This window comes from Erigeron canadensis, chromosome 1, assembly GCF_010389155.1.
Source record: "Erigeron canadensis isolate Cc75 chromosome 1, C_canadensis_v1, whole genome shotgun sequence".
NCBI lineage: Eukaryota > Viridiplantae > Streptophyta > Magnoliopsida > Asterales > Asteraceae > Erigeron > Erigeron canadensis.
The window spans coordinates 51,662,031-51,686,949 of record NC_057761.1 but is presented as its reverse complement, the minus strand read 5'-3'; the positions used below and the strand labels follow the sequence as shown (position 1 = coordinate 51,686,949).

The 24,919-nt window shown below is 33.3% G+C and overlaps 1 protein-coding gene and 1 pseudogene across 1 annotated transcript; one reads left to right on the top strand and one right to left on the bottom strand.

Moving 5' to 3' along the window:
• Positions 1 to 1,298: 1,298 nt before the first annotated feature.
• LOC122594558 lies at positions 1,299 to 10,828 on the top strand (annotated as a pseudogene).
• Positions 10,829 to 18,440: 7,612 nt separating this feature from the next.
• On the bottom strand, positions 18,441 to 22,581 carry LOC122601538 (protein high chlorophyll fluorescent 107). The gene is made up of 8 exons (XM_043774295.1): positions 21,921 to 22,581; positions 21,072 to 21,215; positions 20,644 to 20,949; positions 20,507 to 20,566; positions 20,120 to 20,365; positions 19,445 to 19,555; positions 19,124 to 19,300; positions 18,441 to 19,007 (listed from the first exon to the last, which is right to left on the bottom strand). Exons 1-8 carry the CDS (start codon positions 22,416 to 22,418, stop codon positions 18,699 to 18,701), a joined length of 1,851 nt encoding a protein of 616 aa, XP_043630230.1. The 5' UTR covers positions 22,419 to 22,581; the 3' UTR covers positions 18,441 to 18,698.
• Between the last annotated feature and the right edge of the window lie 2,338 nt (positions 22,582 to 24,919).

Genomic DNA, 24,919 nt, shown 5'->3' with positions numbered 1-24,919 from the left:
ATAGGTAAAATTGATGAATGTGAATCATTGAATTAAAATCAATAGTTAAGATTAAAAAATCATTTTTAAATCTCAACTTTTGATATTAATTCAATAGTTGAGATTATCTTAATTTTACCTATAAAGTTACTATAACTTTAAGAAATCTCAACCCTTCTCATTTTTGGAAAAAAAAAAAAATTACCCCCTTTTCAGACAATATTCACTATTAATATCCACATAATTTTGAAAAGAGTTAATTACATAAATAATCCATGTCGTGGTACCCAGCTTGCAGGTTTCATCTCTAACTTTTAAAAATTACAATTTGAGTCCAAAAAACTTTGCTTCGTCAACAGTTTTAGTAATAGCCATAAACGTCCGTTTAAAACCAGGTCACGTGATGGGTAATCTCGTAAATTGACTTAATAATACTTAGAGTTAATTACAGAAATCATCTTTGTTGTGGATAGTCAATTGCAACTTTCATCCCTAATTTTCTCAAATTATAGTTTTGGTCCAAAATCAAATATCTCAAATGAAAAGTAAACACAAAATCATTTAGATTTCTAATGCATAACATATAACACAGATACAATCCCAAATCAAAAATCAAACACAATTTTAATCCAAAATTAATAAAGACAAATCTAATGAAAATTAAATTTAAATCCCATCACTGTCATATTAATTATACACTTATATATATTAGATCTATTCTTTATATACAATTAACTCACAAACAAAAAAAAAAGTTTTAAAAAATCTCATCATCTTTATTATTCTTGATTCTAATTTGTTTTTATAAGTACTCAAAACATAAATAAAAATTAAAGTAAAAAAAGATATCAATCACTTAAAAACCATAAACACTTAAAAACGAAGATGATAATAATAATAATAATAATAATAATAATAATAATAATAATAATAATAATAATAATAATAATAATAATAATAATAATAAAAGGTAAATTGAGGAAGTTAAATAATTAGGATCTTTTTTGTGTGTAAATGTTACTTTTCATGTAAATCGAGGATAAAAATTTTGGATTAAAACTGTAATTTTTGAAAGTTAGGGATGAAAGCTGCAAGTGATGATCCACAACAGGGACGATTTCTGTAATTAACCCTTGGTATTATTAAGTCAATTTACAAGATTACCCACATGTGCGAATCACGTGAGCTAGTTTTAATCGTACGTTTATGGACAAGTTATGTTCAAATTTATGAATAATGATTTACTTTTGATTTTGGTAGAAAGCCAATAAATAATGATCCATTTATACAAAAGAGAAAAAAGAAGTCTATAAATATAGATGGCCGGGTTTGATTTGATCAGGCGTTGGGAAGCGCATGTCTACAGGGCCAGCCAACAACGCAAATACAGTAGCTATGTGCGCACAGATATCTTGCACAGGGAATCAACGCAGTATGCTGGCAAAAACAGGCTTATCTTTGACCAGTCAAATCCTTAATTTCAAGAATACATATGGTGCTCCATCATCAAAACAGGTACACATATATCTCTCTTCACATTGATTAATTTCAAGAATAAAATTAAATTATTATATAACTTAGTTAATTTCTCTGTCGAACTCGTTAATCATTAACAATTAAAATTGTGATCAGGATCAATTATGGCCGCTGCTAATAAAATGGTGAAAATAGGTCTATCAGGAGCTGAAGGACCGGTGTGGGATGAATGTGGCAAGACTCGCATAGTCCAAATCCTGATATCACATCAAGAAGGTTGCATCAATTCCATCCAGTTTTTGTACATCAACAATTCTGATGGCCAATTCGTGCTTTCCAACACCTTTGGCAACCCTTCTGGTTTCAGATTCCACACGGTAATTAATTCTTATTAACTAATTGTAAATTAACAAAAAGAATGAACGAACATTATTATTATTATATAATATATATATGTATAGGTGTTGATTGATGAACCGTCAGAGTTTCTAATATGCCTAAGTGGTGGATACGTGAAACGTAGATTGGTTTCCGTCACATTTCACACCAACAAGAAGTCGTATGGGCCGTTTGGTGGGACAACCATCGACCGTCTCACCGTCGATAAATTCGAGTACGACTTTGGGCCCATGTGCGGGAATGATCAAAAGTGTTTTTTCGGTGGATTCCATGGAACCGTTCTCAATGGCCACGTCAACTCCATTGGTGTTTATGTTAAGACCCTTGAGCCCCCCGCCCCCGCCCCCGCATGATCATCTATCTTGACGACTCAACACGAGTAGCTCTATATTATCTACCCGGCCTGCACTTGGCTGGCTACCTAGCTAGCTGCTTATCAAATTAATATATAATTAACTAGTAATTATCAGATATGTAGGATTTTAATTAAACTAGCTAGCTGTTTTTTAATTGGTAGAAGCATGTTGTTTGCTTTTTAACTGGTTAAGTACGTATATAATATGATCGGTATTCTGTTTCTCGTTTAGTTATATGTTAATTTTGGAATTCCTAAATATGGTTCATTCGTTTTCACCGTTTTTGTTGTTATAGTCTATTTTTACTTGCGTCTATATATTAATAATTTGATCAAATGACTTTTAATCCAAGGTTACTTAATTACATGCATTATATTATTTTTCCGTGTATATATGCTTTTACATTATTTAGTGATAAGGCTTGCCACAATAGGGTCGTCTACGGTGACCCTATTGTTAGCATCCCGTCGATGGGGCTCTTCGTCGGGAGCAGTCGATATTAAGGTAATACGGAGTAGAAGATATTTACATGTAAGTTTAGACTTTGTCAAATTTGATATTTCAAAAGATTTGGTTAGATACAAAGCAATCACAGATATATATTGATGGTCAGTTATGTTCACTAAAATGTATTCGATCAATATATACATGTTAATTAAATTATTGTTAACATGAACTAATATATGAAAATTAACCACAGCTAAGCGCGGAATTCATTATCTAGTTATCAACATTTATAAAAAATTTTATATATAAATTTTCTTAAAATGTAAAATTCCCAAATTTACAGGTATATATGCTTAGCAATTTACTGTATTAATTAGACGAACAATATCAATGTGCAATATTTAACATACTGCTACTTGTAGTTTGTGAAAATAAAAATAAAAAACACGTATAGATAATGTAACATATACGTACTTTTTAACATATTTGACTTGGTGAGGGTCATGCGCGCATTGGGAGGGGGGAGATCATTTAACTCTGGTTGGATTTGGCAAATTTTGTGGTTGGATTAGAACTCTTGACTGGAAATGAGAGTGAACTTTTCCCATGCATATTCGGTATTGATCGATGATTTGCTGTTTAAAAAAAGATATGGTACTCGACTACTCGTATTTGATTTGATGAGACAGAGAGAAAAAAAAAAAAAAAAAGTCTTCATTTCCTTCAATGCAATGCAAACTGTTCTAGTTTCTTGCTTGACACGAGTCCATCCCCAATATATATGCCTAGCTACTACTACTTTTTAATTACTTTTTCCTTGACCCTTTTTAACTTGTCACCTCAACCATGGTACTATAAACTCATTTCGATCTGAATCATACTGGCTAGTGGCTACACATAATTAATCTCAGGAATAAAAACTACTGTATAAGTTGTTGTAACATCTTCTGGATGGATCGATCTCATTAATAATAAGTGTACGTGGAATGTCTGATGAAATGATAAAACTTGGTCTACCAGGAGTTGAAGGATCTCATTACTAATACGAGTAAGTTTTCTCTTTCCTGTCTAATGATGTTTGCGAACTTAATTCTAGCTGGGTTATCTTTTTTATTCAAGTTTAATGTTTGTTGTTGGTGCATTTTCACTTCCTTGTCTACCTAGTACGTAGTAACAATGCAAATGCTTTATGAAGGGGACATGCATTATATATTCTGTATAGTTTTTCAAATTAATTACTAAGTGAACTTTATAAGTAATAATTAACTAGATTTTAGCCCGTGTATATCCACGGAATAAAAAGTGAACTATATCATCTTATTTTATGATCAAGAAGTATAAATATTAATATTGTAAAGGTGTTTTATGAATTACTTTTGTCCTAATAATGACAGTCATAAAGATTGTCATTAACAGCTTATTGCATGCATAAAAAGTAATATTTTATTTATCAATAACTGTCCTTCCTGAATTTTCGCAAGACATAATAAAACTCTATTATAAAAAAACATTATTATTATTGTTAAATACTTTAAAATGTTAGAGTTCGATGTTTCTGATTTTCATATTGATCAAGTTTTGCATTAAGTATAAGTTTTGTTGTTATATGATTTGTGGTTTATGTACGTATATTATTCACGATTAAATATTAAATATTTACACGATTAAAGTCTTCCACCACTTTCTAATTTACATCAAAATAATTATCATGTTAATAATTCACAAAATAGGCAAAAATTATACTTTACAAATTATGTACAGATTGAAAGAAATATTCAATAACACATCCAACAAACAACAAATTTTTCTAGATTTTGAATATCAAAAATCAAAAGTTGATTTTCTTATTTTTGTTGTCTTGGAATGTATACCAAACATGATTTTTAGTTTCTTTTCTTTTCGACATGAAGATGTAATACTACATTGTTTTTTATATATATTTTAGGTTATTAATTAATCTAAATATATACAAAGAACATTTATAACAATGAAAGTAATCTTCGATCTTACCAACCTTTTCATATATGTTAACGTTAGAATATATACATACTTTAATATTATATACTTGTATTAGGTTTAAGTAATTAAAGATATAAATTAGGTAGATAATGGGTTTGATATTGTATTTATCTAAATATGTATATCAGTGAAACATATATCTCCTCGACTTTTTTTTTTTTTATATATTTAATTACCTATATATAATATATTAATTAAATAAAATTTTGTTAAAATTAAATAATGACATTATCAAAAATCAATTTGATAAAATCGAGAGCTGTGATTGGTTAATAAGTCATTAGGTCAGTTGTCTTTTAGTATATATAAAGATTACTTTGATTATTCTATACTAGACTACCTACCTTGTGTTTTGAGATCGGGATGTGTAACCCCACCAGGGGAAAATGTGTAACCCCGCCACAGAGGGTATTAGTGGCGACGTCGCCGCTAATATTGCGGGCCCCCATGTCTGTAATGACAAATCTGAACGAGAAATTAGCGGGGCTCCTATCAGTGGTCGGGTTGACTTTTATCTGGTGATGTAACCCTCTACCTTTGAGATATATGCAATCATGGTCTTCAATTTACACTATTAATTACCACCTCTACATGAAAGGCTACACACTGATATGCTACTTTTACTTGGTCATATCTTGGAGCGAGCTTTCTTTTCTTTTACCTTGATCAAGATTAAGTTTTGATACATCAAAAGTGTTTTTACCCAATAAAGACCATATGAAAATGAATCCACTTCCTCTTAATTTCTATGTTATTTTTCCAACAATATTTAATCCGTATTCACTCGTTGATGTGGTTTGCTATTCAGATTCATTTATATTTATATTTTATTTTGTTTAACAACCGATTCATTTATATTTTCCGATTAATTACTTTCTCGGTTTTGAACAAAGCACCCCTCGCATTCTTATCAACCGACATGTTGTTGATCAGACTATATGTATCAAGATTTTAAATAAGGCCATAAGGGAAATGACACAATATAAGTTACTCGTATAACTCGAACTACTCAGTTGGTTATATTTTGATAATTCCTTATTTAAATCTGGATAGCAAATAATAATACTACCCTACCAAAAATTATGGTCTTGATGATGAGAGAACTTTCCGTTTTCTTCAATGCAAGTATATATGCAATCGTTCTATTAATTTTCTTGACACTCCCCAATGCCTTAAAGTACTTTTTTAGTTTTGCTTTTTTACTTCTCACCTCACCTACAATATTGAAATGACCAAACTCGACTCGATCATTTTATAAGATTTTTTTTTTTAATGTACTCAATTATAAATATCGACAAATACATTTAGCAAAACTCGTTATAGAAGGCAATGCACAAAAATTAGAAATTTCGGCATGACCAGTTCGTAAAATCATCGTCAAGACCTGTTACGGATTATGAGTTTTCCAAAAATACATTTCTCACAATCCAACACATTTCAAATACAAAATGACTCAAAGAAATAATCAAAACTTCTTAATTCATACACTTGACGTAATCAATAATTATACCAAAACAATTAAAGTATCATGAGCCAATAGTTCAAAGGGGTCTCTACGGGTCCTATCAACGTTACCATTATCCGCATTTAGCTAAAGCAATCAAAATCCATAAAGCAACTTCAAACTTCAATCTTTATATTACTTAAATTGGCTTCCGCTTCCGGAACAGCCTATAAAAATGGTAAACAACTAAAAAGTAAACAAAGCTTAATGAATAATCTTGCATACGTTTATACACACGAAGAAGGGCAATCCACAAAGGTCTGTTGCATATAGACTATGACACCGTCGTGCCATATCTATAATACTCACCTTTGTGCCAACGCATTACATTGATCCATATAAGCAAATGATTACAATCTCAATAAACAATATCAATGCTCCATATGAGCTATATCCCACATGGACTATGGCCATTCCTTAGGCTCAACGCTAAATCAATTACCACACACGGAATCTACCATCATATAGTAATTGACCCAAGACATATATAAAAGTATGCAAGAAAACTCACCTCCTGCGCAACAACCAAAATCATAAATCAAGATGACTGCAATAACACAAAATATGTATGCTTCAACCTAGCAACAAATCACAAACACATATAGGATCATCAACAAGTCATAAATCACAAGAATTCGAATTCACATCCCAAGTTTACATTTTTATTGAGTTGACTTATATTACAAAACTTCATTTCTATAACCATAAACACAACAATTTGGTTATACAATTACTTGCCACAACGCATCATTTCCATATTTGACTATAAAAGCCACCAACATTCTTATTATCACAATAATCCTTTTTAACTCAACAAGATGCATATAATCTCATATTTTTTACTGTTTCTCATGAATTATTTCATGGTTAAGAACAAAGATTTGGGTCATGGTATTTTTAAAACTATAAATTCAAGGTCTTTAGTTTTTCCATGATTTTTGCCTTAATTTATGGATATCGTTTACTATTTTTGAAAAATCTTTGAACCCAACAGCTCAAATTTCTTACTGTTTGCGCAACGGAAAGTTGTATACATGTTCATGATCCAAGCAATCTTTGAAAAAATCCCATTAGTTTATTTTAACTTCTGGATATATGAAATATGTTACACAAAAAGTTCAAAGTCCTGAATCTTCAAGAATTGGGAATTAAACTTCCATGAATATGACTAATTTTTCAGCTAAAAATCAGATTTGACCAACTGACTTCAAACATGCATATCTCAAGTTCTACTCAATCTTTTTACTTGATTCCAGTGGCCAAATTTATATGACACATTTATCTACATTTTATCTTTAGTAACCAATATGTGAATTGTCCTTCAAAGATGACTTTTGGTCGTTTTAAAAACCAACACTGCTGTTGTTTTCATTAACAAAACAGTTTTGACCTTACTGACTTCAAATGACCATAACTTGAGTTCTACACCATATTTTGATCTCATTCCAGTGACCACTTCTACTTAACACATTTTAGTACATTTTATTTTCAGTGATCAACACAAGATTTGACCCATATGAGTGTGTTTTACTCATCCTAAAAACTGATATAGAATTGTTTTTGTTTAAAATTCAGAATGACCACACTCACTTCAAAAATTAATAACTCGAGTTCTACTCCATATTTTAAACTCATTCCAGTTGCCACTTTGAACTAACACATACACCTACATTTTTTTTTTAGAACTCAACAAGTGAAACATCATTTACAACGTAGTTTTACCCACGATAAGATCAGTACCCAAATCTGTCACATTTCGTTTTCACTAACAATCATCAAAACTTTCATGTTACCCAACTAGAAACCCCCAATTTGGTAAATTTCAATAACCCTAACTTGTATTATAGCAATTAACTCAATATAAGGAAAACTCTTAATTTCTCCAATTCAATTTAATAATAAGAACCCTAGTTTCTACAATAATTAAAACTATGATTAATAAGATAATTACCTTAATGTTTCAAGAACAAAAATCAAGAATTCAAGCCCTAATTTCTCCTCCTTCCTCAAAATTTCAACTACCACCACTAGGCATAAACCCTAACCTTTAAATTTCTTAGATGTTATAAAATTATTGTTATTATTAATCTTTGATGGAAACTTGAATTGTTTGAAAGATTAAGCTTGGAATTAGATTGAAGAATAAGAAGAATCAAGATAGTGGTGAGGTTAGAAGTGAAGAGGTGATTCAACAAGAATGAAATGGCTGGACACTCCCACTCCAAGCCACGTTTTTTTATCAAAATAAAAGGGTATTATACCCGCTAGCCACTAAGGTTCCAACTGATTAAACACCATATCTAAAAATAAAATACTAGTAAACTATTTTAGTGTCAAAACTATAACCTAAGTTAATTTTCATTGGTCTTAAAAATTTTAGGATGTTATACATCAAAAAAGCCAATGACATCTAGTCCAACTGGTCAGAAGCATCTCAGGTTTTACCTAAAGTCTTGAGTTCAATCCTTAAAGATTATAAGTTTTGAGTTTTATCTATCTTAAAGATATTTTGTTTAGTTCGATGAATTTTTGATGAATCAAATTATTTTAAATAATTGTTGGGAAAAACTTTTTTTTTATTTAAATTTTTCTAGATTTATATAAATTTGGTGTTGTAGTTAGACAAAGATGATGATAATCTGGTAAATAAGTTATGATTTTTGTTTTTGTGTTTATAGACTTTTTGGACTAAAAATATAATTATTAAAACCTAAGGACCAAAGCTGAAAGTGATGGTTCACGATAGGGACGAAATCTGTAATGAACTCCAAGCCAAATTACGAGATTACCCATCACGTGTCTGACACGTGACCTCCTTTTTAACAGACGTTTATGGTCAGGACCAAAAGTATTGACGGAGCAAAGTTTTTTGGAATAAAACTGTAATTTATTGAACTTAAGGACGAAAGCTGCAAGTGGGAGTTCACGACAGAGACGATTTATGTAATTAAATCGACTTTTTTTTTTTGAAAGAAACAATATTTCATGTGGTATATACATACATATATGCAAATATATATGTATAGATCTCATGTGGGGAAGATGATTCCAAAAGACCATTAATTTGTATTTCATTTTAGCCCTTGAGCTATTATTTTCTTTATAAAGTAATCATTCAAAAGAACTTAGTTTTAAATCCTAATATTTAGTATAAAAGAATATTTTGTTTAATATTGTAAATCTAGAGAAAATTATATTTTTGGTACCTCAAGTTGGCAGCTTTTGCACTTTTAATCTCCAACTCAAAAAATTACAGCTTTCATACTTAGAATTTTGTGTTTTTTTTCAGTTTTGGTACCATGTTCATACGGCGTTAATTTTTGCCGTTAATGCCCTCAGGTGACAAACATGTTAGGGGTATTTTAGTCTTTTGCCGTTTACTTCTCACCTCACCCACGATACATTTATACTTGTCAATTGTAAATCATATACATCAAAAAAGCCAATGACTAAACTCTTGAGTGGCGGCCGATCCCCCTCCCATCCCTCTACACACTTCTTCCCCCTAATGAATGAAATGTTTAAGTTTTTATTGCAAATTTATGTTTTCATTGATAATAACGATATCTTGGAACCTCGATCGTGTGTAAACTCTTGTGTATTTCCTTGAATGCAACCGTTATATTTTCTTGACACTAGTTCCCAATTAATGCCGCCATACGGTACTTTTTACTCTCTAACTTTTAAGTGCTTCGACCTAATTTTAACTTCTCGCGGCACCCACGATTTACTTATAAAATAATATACTCGGTCATTTTTGAAAATCATACTCCATCAAAACACCCATATCTCTAATCGGTTTCAAGATATATAACGTACGATTGCTTGTATAACATCAACTTAATTTTTCTCATTATTGTCAAATGGCTGGAATGACAAAGCTTAATTGGTCTACCAGGAGTTGAAGGAACGATGTGGGATGAAGGTGGCAAGACTCGCATAGTCCAAATTCTTATCTCACATGAACGAGACTGCATCAATTCCATCCAGTTTTTGTATAATTCGGATGGGAGATACGTGCTTTCAAACACATTTGGTAATCCTACTGGTTTGAAATTTAACACGGTAAGATATATGCCTTTCCATGCATTATATATGAAATGTCTTTATCCTTAATAATTTATTGTGATGTGAAGGAAAGTAGTAGGAAACCAATTAATATTTTGTTGATTATCATTTATGTATCCTTAGAAATTTTGCTTAATTAAGTGCATTTTTCTTCTAATCTTAAATTAATCGTTAAATTAAGAAGTTTGCATCAGGGTAGTTTGTAGTAAGTGTTTTGTATTTTTTTTTTTAAGTCAATTGTGAAGTTTATTAAATGTGTAAAACTTAATGAACTTTCTGAGTTTCTAATATCCGTAAGTGGTGAATACCTCTATCGTCGATTGGTTTCAATTGCATTCGAGACCAACAAAAACAAGTATGGACCATTTGGAGGAACTGATTATCCTAATGATAAATTCAAGTACGACTTTGGAGTTTGGACCGATGTATGGTGGCGTTCAGAGGTGTTGTTTCGGTGGATTTCATGGAACTGTTCTCAATATATGGCTCTGTGAACTCCATTGGTGTTTACGTTAAGCCTCTTCAGCCCGCACCACCTTCGTTGTTGACTGGTCGTCGACTCGCCGTTGATGACGAGTGAGAGATGATGTTGAGGATCAAGGAGCTGTTATCAAAGAAACCAATGAGCAGATCGACAGGATTATAAAGAAATCCGTGGTAGTACGTACGTACTGTCGTTTGCTTTTGCTTATTATTACTTATGAGTTTTCTATTTCTCGTTTAATGATGATGTTTGAGAACTACTTGTTGGTTATTTTCTATATATCTTAATTCAAGTTTAATTAATGTTTCTTTCGTTTTCACTGCTTTTGTTGTTATTATATATACTCTATGCCTAGTAAAAATGCAAATTCTTTATAAGTGAATATTAAAAGTAAGGAACAAGTTTCAGTAATTCAGTGCATACATCTCTGAAGTAGCTAGGAAGAACAAATTTCAGCTTTCAAAATCTTAGTAGGCTTCTTTATGCTATAATCATAAATTTGTAACGAGAAGATGGAAAAAAGTACCAATTAATACTGAAGTACAAGTTCTCAATGAATCAACTAAACAAGCAAGTAAAGTAGCAGTAAAAGACATTGTAACCTAAAATTACCTACTAGCTTCAATTCATGCCCATCACTTAATTAGCATCTATCTGTTACTCTTACTCTTACCTCAAGACACTTTCCATTTTCCATATCATAATGCCACTTCCTAAGACAAGTGTCCCGAACTCAGGGACATAACTCAACCCAGTTTTCTGTCAGTTTCCAGTCATACAAACGTTCAGACTTCAGAGTAATACAAACCAGTACTAAATAGTTGTTCAACGTCCTTTGTGAACTGCGAATAGGTATACGATTCAGGAACATACAAAGCTTTAACGCAATCTTGATATTGAATCGCAAAAAGCACTTCCCTGTCACACTGGGTGAGTCTAGTCACTGTATCTCTACCTTGCCATTCATATATCCCTGAAAAAGCCTCACTCTCTGAAGGCAAACACCACCTTACATTCTTATCAAACCGATATGTAGCTCAGACTAATATTATTTTTATAATGAGCACAATAATTAACATGGCAGTAAAGTACTAGCTTAAAAATAATAACAGAAAACGGGTCAACGGCCCTGTCCACCCCAAGAAACTTGACTTCGGTAGATGTGTCGTGCTAATTACTGCAATTGTTACCTAATGTGGTAATTAATTTCAATAATTAACTTTTCTATTTTTTGACAACACAAGCATTCGAATGGTTCTATACCCAAATTGTAGATGCCTTTTGATGCAAGTCTTCCAATCATTATCATCATCCAGGATTTCCCATAGTTTATTCCACTGGTATTCAAGCCTGTAACTACTAGGACCCAACTTGTAAAGTTCAAATATATTCATCTTAACATGGACTAGTTTTGATGATCTATGGAGATAAAATAAGATCCCATGATCTCCATATGCTGCTTCTATAATTAGTTCATTATCACCCAGGAACGCCACACTCTCACTCTCGACAGTTTCAGCGTGCTCTTTAGACACTCCCCTTGTTTCTTTCGATGCATCAGGTGTTTGTGATGATGTGTTTCCTTCAAGAATAAGTGATGCATCACCGAGTCGTACACCAGTTGCAACCTTGTCACTTGGATAAAATATCTTAAGTGTTGATATCTCATCACCAAGTTGTGCACCAGAAGCAAACTTGAAATTCGGTAAACACCTGCTTAGTGTTACAAACAGTGTCTTCAACAAGAAGAAATAGAATCGTCTGTGGGGCCATATGAATTCGAATGCATAATCAAGGTGTCCGGTGTGAATGCTTCTCAAGCATATCGTAAGACAGCTACATTCAGTATTGGCGGGGAGTAATGCCAACAACCCTTTATCATCCAGCACATAAATATTTTTGCAGAAGTGTGGTTCACAAGTTTGAAGTGTTTTCCCGCTAAGACCATCCCCTATAATCAAGGAAGCACATCACAAGTATCATAATATTCCTTTAGGGAAGCAGAAAGGCCGCCATAAGAATCAACACTATAACCAGTCAGTTTAACTGCAAACAGTTGTTTCGTTTGAGATTCCTCCACAGATGATGAACATGGCAACTGCTTGTCATTCTCATAAGGGATCCAAACTTGAGCAAGAGTTATGTCATGTGATTCACAAACGATTTCTAATGCCTCTTCAATTTCACAGGAGGCACGTTTGAGACATGGTGTAATCTGTTGCATAATTACATACATATACAGGTGAGAGTTGTAATATAATAAGCGTACAACCAATTTCTAGCTGATAGTGATTCAAAGAAGAGAAAAAAAAGGTGACTAGTATATGTTTTTAAAAATGGTGGCTAATGTAACTGCCAACGGTCTACTAGTTAGTTTAAAGTTTAAACAAAGAATCATCATATATACATTTGAGAAGCCTAGGATTACCTTAAATGGCTAATATACTTGTGTATCTAATGTATTGTAACTCCCCAAAAACTAAGTTACTAAAAATATCAACGAAGTTATTAATTCCACTATTTTACATCATAACTATTACCTTGTATGGCTGATATACTCATGTATCGGATGTATATGTATATTGTTAGTAATATTGGTACGTACGGACATACGGTATCATAACTATATATTAGATACATGTGTATATAGTTAATTAAAAAGACTTACGAAACAAAGTACCCGACCTAGTATTTTATATATTACTATATGATTAAATGCTAAAATATGTGGGCGTTACATGTATCCAACTAAGGGAGTAACCGGGCATAATACCTATTGTATTTCGTATTAAAAAAAATATGTGGGCGTCACATGTATCCAACTTTCTGCAAATAAAATAGATTTAATGTCATTAGCACCTAAATGAAGTTGAGACTAAAAACACGTATTTATTGTTAACGGAATCTTTCAGCAAGAAATGTATCAGAAAGAAAACTGCAGAATAAATAGAAGATCTGAAAGTTGCATATGTTGACATCTTTTGCTTAAGAATAACAGCAATAGAGTAAAGAAGGAGCAACGATATTCACTAAATTGCCTCATAAGCAAAAGTAACACAGCACAAGGCAGTAAGGTCACTGTAAATTTTGGTCAATATGAATATGTCCACCATTTATGTTTGTACAGAGGTTAAAGATATATGAAGATATTCTATGGATTATGTTGTCCAAGACATCTAAGAAAAGAGTCAAACATGAAATCGAATATGTAGTTTTGATATCCAAAGAAGATGAGAGGTCATGAACTGAAGAATGCCACAAAAGCATGAATGTGGATTAGATAATGCAATATAATTGTTAATCAGGAGACCTCTTCAATTCCAAAAGATGAAAAAGGATGTGAAATATAAGAACTATGTATTAATAAATAATTTAGGTTATTTTCAGTAAGCACGGCGTAGTATTGAATACAAGTGATTTGATACGTACCAGTCGGGCACTCTTCCGAAAAATTTGGGTACCCGCAGTTCTCACGCATTTAATGCAGCTCTTTGAGGCTCTGTCAACATCCAGCATTCTCTGTTCATCCTCAAAATCCAAAAACTGGAGGATGTCACTACCCCGACCCAAGTTGTACTTCTCATCACCCAGACACCTGTTGCTGCTGAAAGAATGATCTTGATTTGCTCTGTTCTCTTCTTGATACAAGTCACTCAACTTTCGCTTGACAAAGTTTGATCCTTGTGACTCTGAAATGCCAATAAAAAAATATCAAGAAGCAAATAAAGAGCTTTGGTCACTGATTACCGGATCAAGAATTCTAAAGAAAAATGTTGAGCGGGCATTAAAAGAATAGGATTGTGTAAAAATAATTATTTTTGAAACAAAAGGATTATGATTACCAGTAGTTCCAGTTTGTTGTCTGATATCCTCTCGTGGTAATGGGATTGAAGTCGTCTTGAATTTCACCTCCGAGGAGGATATGCAATCCTCAGCCACTGATTTCTTGCCTTCTTCCAATGCTTTAGGTATTTTTAATAATCTGTTTTTTTCAAGAATCTTGAAAGATCCAATTCCACTTCCTGTAGAGTTCTCAACATCTAGAACACGTAATTCATCATCAAGCTGTGCACCAGAAGCAAACTGGAAACTTGGCAAACTCCTCTTTAGTGTTAATAGTAGTGACTCTAACAAGATAAGATAGTTTCTACTTCGGGGCCACAAGAATTCAATCGCATAATCAAGATTTCCGGTGTTGATGTTCCTCAAGCATATCACAAAGCAACTGTACTTAGCCTTAGCATGGAGCATCCCCAACAGCCCATTAACCCTAAGCTCATAAACATCTCTGCAAAAGTGTGGTTCATAAGTTTGAAATGTCTTCCCAGCAAGCCCATGCCGCATGTTCAAAGGAAGCTTTCTACAAGTAACATGATAAGCGCTGATGAATGGCATAAAAGCCTCACCGGGATCTACTAAATAACCCATCATATAGGCCCCAGCCAGTGGTTTTGGCCGAGTGCATGATAAAATGGTATGGTTTAATTCGTTCTCATAAGGAATCCAAACTTGAGCAACAGGTAAGTTAAGTGATGCGAAAACAAGTTCTAGTCCCGCTTCAAGTTCATCTTTGGCATCCCCGAGACCTGGTATAGTCTGTGTTACATACATACATCATATAACTACACAATATATATAATAAATGATGGCTGTTACAGCAGGTACCCATATACTTAAACAACAACAGAATGATAACATTGAAAAAACTTTTACCTTGTATGGCCTGTCATATGGTGGTTCATATGTGTTCAGACCCACATTCTGCAACGATATGTAAGCAAAGTGTCATTTCTAGCAACATGATTGAGGTCTGGTGTTGGTGTATCTTACTTTTGAGGTTCGGAATATTTTTCATAAGCCCGTTTTTTGGGTGCTTATTTTCTGACATACGAGTTTCTCATGACTTAAAATTGAAAAAATTACCTCAGAAAAAGCCACCAAATATGGGCTTTGGGCCAAACAAATTTAAGATAGGCTAAACATACATAATTAATAATTAATCAAAGTAAATACACATACCTCAAGTTGTCCTTTCAAACTTCTATCAAGTTCATAAATAAGATTATAGCAGTCGAAAGAGCATTCAAGAACAACGACAACGGAACTAGAGGAAGTCTGGTTTAAAAAGACGGGAATGGTTAAGAAACAAGTCAATCCACATTGGCTTGCAGAACGAAGCAAGGCACTGCATCCTGCCACCCTTGGGTTCATAACTACCTGAGGTAGACAATCAACGAAAGCAGCGGCTACAGGTACACCAAAACTACTACTGCTAATGATCATTGGGTCGTCGTCCTCGTCTTCCTCCTCTTGTGCATTGTGAAGCTTATTATTATTATCATCAATACAATAGTAATAGTTTAGACAAGATAATCTATATTCCTAGAAACGACCAAGCGTATCAACGGAAAACGGTTGATCAACGGTTGAAAGTACGTGTCTCTGACAACTGGTTTCAATGGGTGCCCAAAACTGTATAACTAACCCCCTACCATCTAGACATAAATTTGGAAAGTGCATCTTTTATCTTGTCGCATATCTCCATTTCCGAACAATATATCTCTCTGCAGGTATAAACTTTTTTTTAATTAAATTATTATTTATATAAATAAGAAGGAATCAATTACTTGGTATGATTAACAATAAAACACTTACGATTGATTAAATAACTAAATAATACTACAATTCTAAAGGGGATATTTGGCTTAGCTTATTATCAAGCTTATTTGCTTAATTAAAGTTTGGATTATCATGAGCTAATTTTGCAATCCGCCACAAATTAATTACTGCTGATTAATACCAATGTAATTGAGTTTTAAAATTTAATTACTGGGTTACTCACCAGATAATTAATTGCCCTTCGGTTTCAGATTCCAGGATTTTGAGAAAGATTTTGCAGTCAAGAGAATTGTAGAATATCCCTTTGAGAAGTCGTATGAGTGACAATACAGAAGTTTTTATAGTTTATGGTTTGGGATTTTAAGCCCAAACCCTAATGTCCATAACTGATAACTCTATATTGTTTCCCACTATTTCTTAAATTTTTAAATTTCAATCCTTTATATTCTGCCCTCACTTCCACAATACAAAGTCAAAATTAATTGCCCTTTTATTTAAAAGTCAACCTTCTTATAAATTCACCCTTGCACTATATATTTACTGCGTTATATCGCAATGATCTTGTGTTCAACAGCATGGATTGTTCTTTGCAGAAGTCGATTGGTGAAATTAAAGCTAAAAGTTAGTTGTGGATTAGAAGCCGTGGAAAGAAGTCAGAGCACACAACGCCTAGAACTCATGACCGGTAAGTCACCATCCTCACACTTGGGATCACAAGATATAGTTTCTCTACTTGCCTTTGGCAAGTTTTGAACCTGTGACTCTAACCTTCATCTGTGGACCCATGTGTTTACATGATGGCGGTACCACTATGGTTTCACCCCATTGGTACCGGAATAGTAATACTAACTTCTGCCATTGCTATAATATGTTGATATTTTGTAGATATCATCATAAAAGGAAAAGGTTTTACTTTATCCATGACTTGTGTTGCAAAAAATATGTTAAAAAATGGTTGAGATACATTTTGGTTATTTGAATTGTTATGTACAAGTTTTACAAATGCAGATTTCTTTTATATAATCAACAAGTTAGTTTTCACTTTTAGCCAAACTGGATCATTAATGTCCTTTAGTCCTTAAAAGTTTGTTTTCTTATATGTGGATCGGGATTATGTGCAAATCATCAAGAAGTGTATTTCAAGTTTTTTTAATTCTACGAAATTCTGTTTCTGGTAAATACAGTTGTTTATGCAGTTTAATATATTAATAGCGGTAGCTTTGAAGGTGGAATGGTCGATAGTCTCCAAAAGCTTTGTTCATATGTTGACCATCTCCCTGTTACCTACACATATCGGTGATAGTATGACACTGAAAGCGTAAATTAATTTTTCTGGTGGTGGCCTTTTTATGTACTTGTGATCAGGTTTGTTAATCCTGAGTTTATGAGATTAAATTATGAAGTTTTGAATGGATTACTGAAGAACTAGCTTAGTAGCTTATAACATACTAGGATCGATTGACTACTGAGCTAGATGACAACGTTGTCCAAGGAATGATAGGTACCAAATGTTGTGAGTGTATTTTGTGTTTATCTAGTTGTTATTGGGTTGTATGTACATGCACAATTAGAGGACATGGCAGGGTTTCCTTATTGTTTATTTTCGCATATAGGGATGAATTTAATATAAAGTACTATAGTTATAGTACCTTCATTTCATTTTAAAGTATTTCAGGCTTCCAAAGATAATAGTTAACCCTTTAAATTGTTATAGTATTGTTTTTGTCTTACGAAACCGAATTCAGCAATATAAGTGGTTTTGTTTGTGTATGAATCTTATTCTGTATGTTCCTTCAAAAAATTATTTATAAATGTGTGGATTTTTCAAGTCATTTGGAGAAAGGATATGTGCTGCACATATGCAAAACCTATATTAGTTGCAGCAAAGAGTAAATTATATTAGTCCTTCAAAGTTTTGAAATATACATCTTTGATTCCTGGTTTCTCTCTTGCAGCACCAAACAATCTGTGTAGTCATTATCTCTCTTGAAACAAAGTGGAACTATATGTATTTTATATTTTATAGCCAGTGTAGTCACGGGTTCTAAATTCTAATCCAATGTATAATAAAAACTGAAATAAAAAGTAATAAACAAAGAATGTTGACGATCAGCATAAATTTGTGAACCCTGACCACGATCCAACGTCAATCGGGGGGCAGGATGGGGCTCGGTTCAGTGCTGACCTGATGCATCGGCAACGTCGAAGTCCCCCCATACCCTTTCCCCTTCAAATGCCTTTACAAGAATGTATCTCTTTTACCTTTCTATATTAGACCACCTTGCTTTAAGATTTACAACAATGGCCTTCAATGTATTACTACCTACAGTTTGGGCTCGAATAACATCTATACTGACACACTATTTTTACTTGGTCGCCAAACATTTTTTGAAGAGGTGCTTTTCTTCGATCCTAAATCAATATCCAGTTTTGATGCATCAAGAGAGAGTTTGTCCCTAATAAAACCATCTAAATTGAATCCACTTCCACTTTCTTCGCCAACAACATTCGATCCCTCTTCACTTAATGAATCTGGTGGCTTGTTATTCGAATCCTGGTCGAGTTTTAATAGCTTCTTTATGCTATCAATAGCTGGATCTATGATGATGTCTAATACCCCAGTCACCCATGAAGCATCATCAGTGACTTCTGTGCGCTGTTGCAAGTAACAAACAAGAATCGGGTATTGAAAAGTACGAAAATTGCTTTTGTTCCATTGACTTTGCTAAAGTAGCACGAGCTAAATAGATGCAAAAAGTTGACGCGATATACCTGCTGAAAATAGAGGTTTCTGATTTCTTCAGCACGTATGGAATTTCCTTCATCTTCCTCAAGAGATGCCCATGTCATCCATGTTACATAGCTTTGAGAGTTTATATTGAGTGATGATCTGAACAGCCTTCTAGCAGCTGATAAGTTGCCTACTCGCTGTTCCAGAACACCCCAAGCCTGGATACATTAGATAATTTTATTCAAGGTTATAAACCGTAGGGTGATACTTCGAAACAGTGAGCAATTCTTACTTCAGTTTGCAGAAGATACAAGTAAGATCAGGGTTCATAAAGAGCAAAAGCATAAAACTAGGATTTTGACCTGAAGGCAACGTGCAGCACTTTCGGTAGTTGAATTGATTGACAATGCCCTTTGATAAAGTTCCCTGGCTGTTTTTATGTTCCCCTCTTTCCACTCCATCCAACCCCAAGCCTAATTTGAAGGATAACAAACACATCTGTCAAAAAAGGCTTAAATCTTGACACAAAACCACACGTGACTACATGGAGTTGCTGCCTCAAGAACATATATCTCTTGTTCAATAAATTACCAAGATAAGTATTGGCCTACAACAGAGAAGTCACCCATGGGCCATGGTTTTCTATGTCTTTAAAACAAAGATTTAGACACAGTTTATAGGCAGAGTGCATGTGTTGTGAGGGGAAATGTTGTCATGATTATAATGACTCACAAAGTATAATGAAAGGATGATTGTTGAAAAGGTAACCAACTTTTTTGGTAAGCTGAAACTATTGAAGTTTTAAATTTTTTAATTTAAGGCAATCAATTTTCAAAATCATCACATTTTATGGTAACTTGAAAGTTGACTCATATGACAATACTGAAAAAATAACTTTCCAGGCATGGTGCGTAGAAGTTAGTTGCCCAATATATAAAGTTGAACAAAGCGAGTTATTTTTGATGCAACATTCCGTAAGAGGAAATATAGAATGGGGTGCTAAACAAATGGAAGCAAAGACATTTCAAGATGCGTACAATCCATACGGGCTGGTGCCTCAGGTCCAACTCTGCAGCTCTTCTGAACAAAGCTCGAGCAAGATTTGGAGCTGAATGTTTGTACTCTAACAAGCCAAGTGATTGAAGTAGAACAGGATCTCTGGGATTTAATGCGTGACCGATCTTTAGCAGCTTCCTTCCTTGATCAATGTTTCCAACATTAGCTTCAAAAACTCCCCATACATGCCATGCAAATCTATTTTTTGGACTAGCTTCAACAGCTTTCTGATTCATGGCAAAAAAGCATATCACAGTCACACACACAAACAGAAACATTCTGGTAGAGGATTTTGTGATCCGTGTTAAACTACAATAAATGAGTGCATCATATAGAAAACACCTCTATTAATAACCCAAATGTCGCACCTCAAAAAGCTGTCTGGCAACACGATAATTTTCCTGTTGGACCTCAAGTTGAGCCCATGCCTGCAAGCGAGATCACGAGACATTTGAATATATAAAGTACAGTTATGTTTAAAAAATCAAGAGCTTTGATAACTTACAAGCCAACTGGCACAACTTTTAGGATTACATTTAGTAGCCTGCCTGAACAAGTATCGAGCTTGCTCATTTCGGTTGGCTTTGGCTTCAAGCATTGCAAGTGTTTGGTATATGTACTCATTTCCACCACAATTCTTTAAACCTTTACTAAGAAGAGCCCTAGCTTTCTTCACATTTCCAACTTTAAGCTCCAAAACCGCCCATCCATGCCAGGCTGCAACGTGTTTCTTGTCGGCAACTGTTGCAGCATCAAATAACTGCCTAGCCTTTCTTATATTCCCCATTCTGTTTTCCAGAACAGCCCAGCACTAATTTATGATAGCAAATACTTATAAAGGTCAGATGTGTACGATAATGATTGCCAATGAGTATAAATATAACCCGAGATCGAAAAGATTGAACTTTTTACAGCTTGAAAAAAAAGACTAACCTGCCAAATATAGGCATTTTCACCTTGTGTTGCCTGGCAACCTTTCTCATACACTGCCCTTGCTTCATTTGCCTTTGATTGCTTACCCAATATCTTTCCTAGCGCCACATATGACCTCCCGTCCTCAGGCCAATAAGCTATGCACTTCAAACCACATAGTTTTATATAAAAACCTCTTAGAAGCATCAGATATAAATACATAAGCTTCTGACAACGGGAACAGATCAATAGCAGTTAAGATAGCCTTTTATCTCATTTTTTGACAAATTAGGTTATATTAGTTTCCTTCCTATAAGGTGGCATGGACTTGACCACAACCAAAGCCAAGTAAGCTCATCAAGTCAAACCAATTGCAGCTAACATTATGATCTTCTTAAAAGGTAAATTCAAAAGAGAAACTATACATGTGTTAAGCATATCACTAAGTCTATTTACTCAACTAGATCGACAATAGACTACACTGGTGGTATAATCCATATTCGCTTAAAACCGTACCGATTAGCCCGTGAAATCACTTTCCTATCAGATTCATATGTACTCGTGTACCAATTTGTGATTTGTGCGACCCAGTCCAGTTAAATAAAGGTCTGCAGGTTAACTACTTTAATCCAACATAGATACAAGGCTTGGGAGATCAGTCTCGAACCAAACCTAGAGGCAATAGATTCAGTGTGACTCGATATTTAATAATATAGAGGCAAAATCGATTGGGCCATCTATTGTGTGTATCACATTTTCAACTAATAACATACCACATCAACAATTTACTAGCTAGTTATAACATGTCACATAGATATAACAGCAATAATAATAACATTGATAACAAATGACAATGATTTAATTGAATACCTTTTGAAGAACTTCTTCAGCTTCCTTATACCTAAAATTCCTAGCCAAAACTTTAGCTTTATACAATGCCAAATCCAAATTAACCACCAAAGGTTTCTCTTTCTCCCCCGAACCACCACCGACTCTCATCGGCTCGAATATCGGCATCTTCTTCGCAAACTTCGACAGCTCATCATCAATTGCCGATGACGTGGAACCTCCATCCACTTCCACGTCATCATCATCCTCACCGCCATCTTCCATCACCGGCCTTCTAACAACAAGCAGTTCATCGATCCTTCTGGAATCTTCGTATTCCTCTGGATCTGTATCATCTCGGGCTACCGGCGCCGGAGACGATACGGCGGCGGAGGATGTTGATGACGGAGAAGATTCTAGAGCAGGTAAGGAAGGAAAATGGAGGGGCGAATGTGAAAATGAGGGTTTGATGAGGGTAGTAAAGTGTAGATTTGTGTTGAACAGAGGAATGTGTTGTGTTGAAGGAGAAGATAGCTTCATGTTTTCTTTTTTTCTGTTACACACATCCACACCCCCACAAACGAGTTAGTTGGCGGGATTTGGAGTGAGGGTGAGGGGTCAAATGACGGTTTTGTCCTTGACAAGATTCAACGGGATTGTGTTTTGATGAGGGTGTTTTTGGTAAGTGCTCATTTTAGTGTTATAGAGAGAGTGGAGTAACTGGTTAGTTATGAGCCACGTTGTTTGAGGGGAAGTTGGTGGATGAGATATTGAGATGAGGGTGATATGGACAAATAGATTTTCATCTACACGTGTCAAATTATGGATGGTTGGAGAATAGAAGGATAAGTTGTTCACTTTTTGCAAGTTTTTGTTTTTTCTAATTTTGAAAAATTAATATGTTATCTTCCAAAGTAATTAGTGTAGATTTTTTTTGAGAAAACTTTTCATAAAACTTTCACTCCAATTATATATAAAAGAAAATATACGTTAAAACTATATTTGAAATATTTTTAGTAACAGAGTTAATCTCTACAAAATATCATTTATCATAAACAACATATAAAAAGTGCTTGTACCTTCAATGACTATAACTCATCGCATAAAAATTTTAAATATTAATAGACTCAGATGCTATGCTCAACAATCTGACTTACGACATGAAAATATATTCACTAATCAAATGTCATTGAAAAATAAAGAGAGACATGAATACATGATAAACATTATATTAAGCCAAAAACATTATTTGATGTAATTTGTCATAAGAATTTTAAGCCTATATATGTATATATATTTTCTTATATCTTGGTTAACTTGAATTTTTAACAACCCTCCACCAGTCCAACCCCTTTTAATAATTCATCCCTATAAATATATAAGGTAAGATTTAAACTGTGTTATAATATCTTATAATCAAATACTTTATCAATTAGTCATCAACCTTGTTGGCTTGAGCCAATATATTCATTTTCTTGTCTTTTCTATATATATATATATATAGAGAGAGAGAGAGAGAGAGAATGATAATATAAAGTTATTAGGTAACTAAACTTATGTGTGAAATAATCATAGATTTTTTTTTAATCCATAAAATTCATAGAGGGTCAAACATTTATTCATTAATAAAAAATTAGTATATGAGAGATTCCACACTAAGCTTAGGTGTCAAACAACCTTATATTCACTTTTTCATATATATATATATATTGAGAATTGAATGTCACACTTTTTTCAAGTTATTTTATCAATGAGAAGAGAAAAAAAGTATGAAAGAACTTTTAGAAACTTTATTATCCATCACCTTGAAACATTCATAGTAATTATAAAAATTAAAATTACATTACATTATACTAATATCATTATTTGAGTTTGATTTGGACTTTGAGAACACCATGTGGCAAGTTTCCCTTAGCGTGTGGATATCGACATTCACATGCCATCGATCTACAAAACATATGCCATGATAAGGACAATGGTCGTTTCGACACTCATGTGTATTACATTTTTGTGCGCCAGATAATTGAGGGAAACCCAACATATCTGTCACGAAAAAAAACGTGTACTATTTAACGTAACATGAATAAATGTGTTTGTGTGTGTCAAAAAAAAGAATGAATTACTTACTCGAAACGATTACCAAAAGCATAAAGAAAGCGACTCCTGAGGAAACTCTCTCCATTCTTCTTTCTAGTAGTATGTGTTTCTTTTTTACTATTAGCTAATTATATAAGAAAACTACTAGATTAAATGGTGGTTTATATAGACAAGAACTTTTTAAGTAAAGTAATTGTCGGCATTAGTTTGTTTTGATATGTGCCTATTGCGATATTCTAATTTGACTAAGCTAATTGTTACCATTAATTTCTTTTGTTATACAACTCTTAGTTTTTTTTTTCAAACTAATGTATTTACCAATTAATATAGTTTTAAAAATTTTTATCATTATGTTTTGAAATCTAATTTTAAATTATATTTTCTAAGTTAATGCCAACAATTAGCTTATTCAAATTGAAAGATCGCGTTAGGCAAAGATCAAAATCAAAAGAAACCATTGGCAACAATTACCTGACTTAAAAAATTATTGTTTATATAACCGACATTTTATATTTCAATTTTCTAAAGTAATTAGCGAATAAGAAAACATATATAATATACTAGGAGCAAAGAATTGAGAGTTTCTTCATGAGTCATTTTTTTAAATGTTTTTGATTATCGTTTCGAGTAAGTCATTCATTCTCTCTTATGACATCCACAAACACTAATTCATGTGACATTAACTAACATACAATTTTTTTGTCACGACATATATGTTGAGTTTCCCTCAATTATCTGATACACAAAAATGTCATCCAGATGTTGGGTGTCGAAGTTACCATTCTTCTTATCATCCATTTGCTTTATAGATTGATGACATGTGAAGGTCGACATCCACGTGCTAAAAAAACATGTTACATGGTGTTTTCAAAGTAAAAAAAACAAACATAAAATGATACAGTATAATGCAATGCAATTTTTAATTTTGATTAATACTAGGAATG

Coding starts and splice junctions, on each gene's coding strand:
- LOC122601538 (XM_043774295.1), bottom strand. CDS start 22,418: ATGAAGCTATCTTCTCCTTCAACACAACACATTCCTCTGTTCAACACA. Junction 20,950..21,071: donor AAAATGCCTATATTTGGCAG/GTTAGTCTTTTT, acceptor ATCATAAATTAG/TGCTGGGCTGTTCTGGAAAA. Junction 19,301..19,444: donor GTGCTGCACGTTGCCTTCAG/GTCAAAATCCTA, acceptor TAATGTATCCAG/GCTTGGGGTGTTCTGGAACA.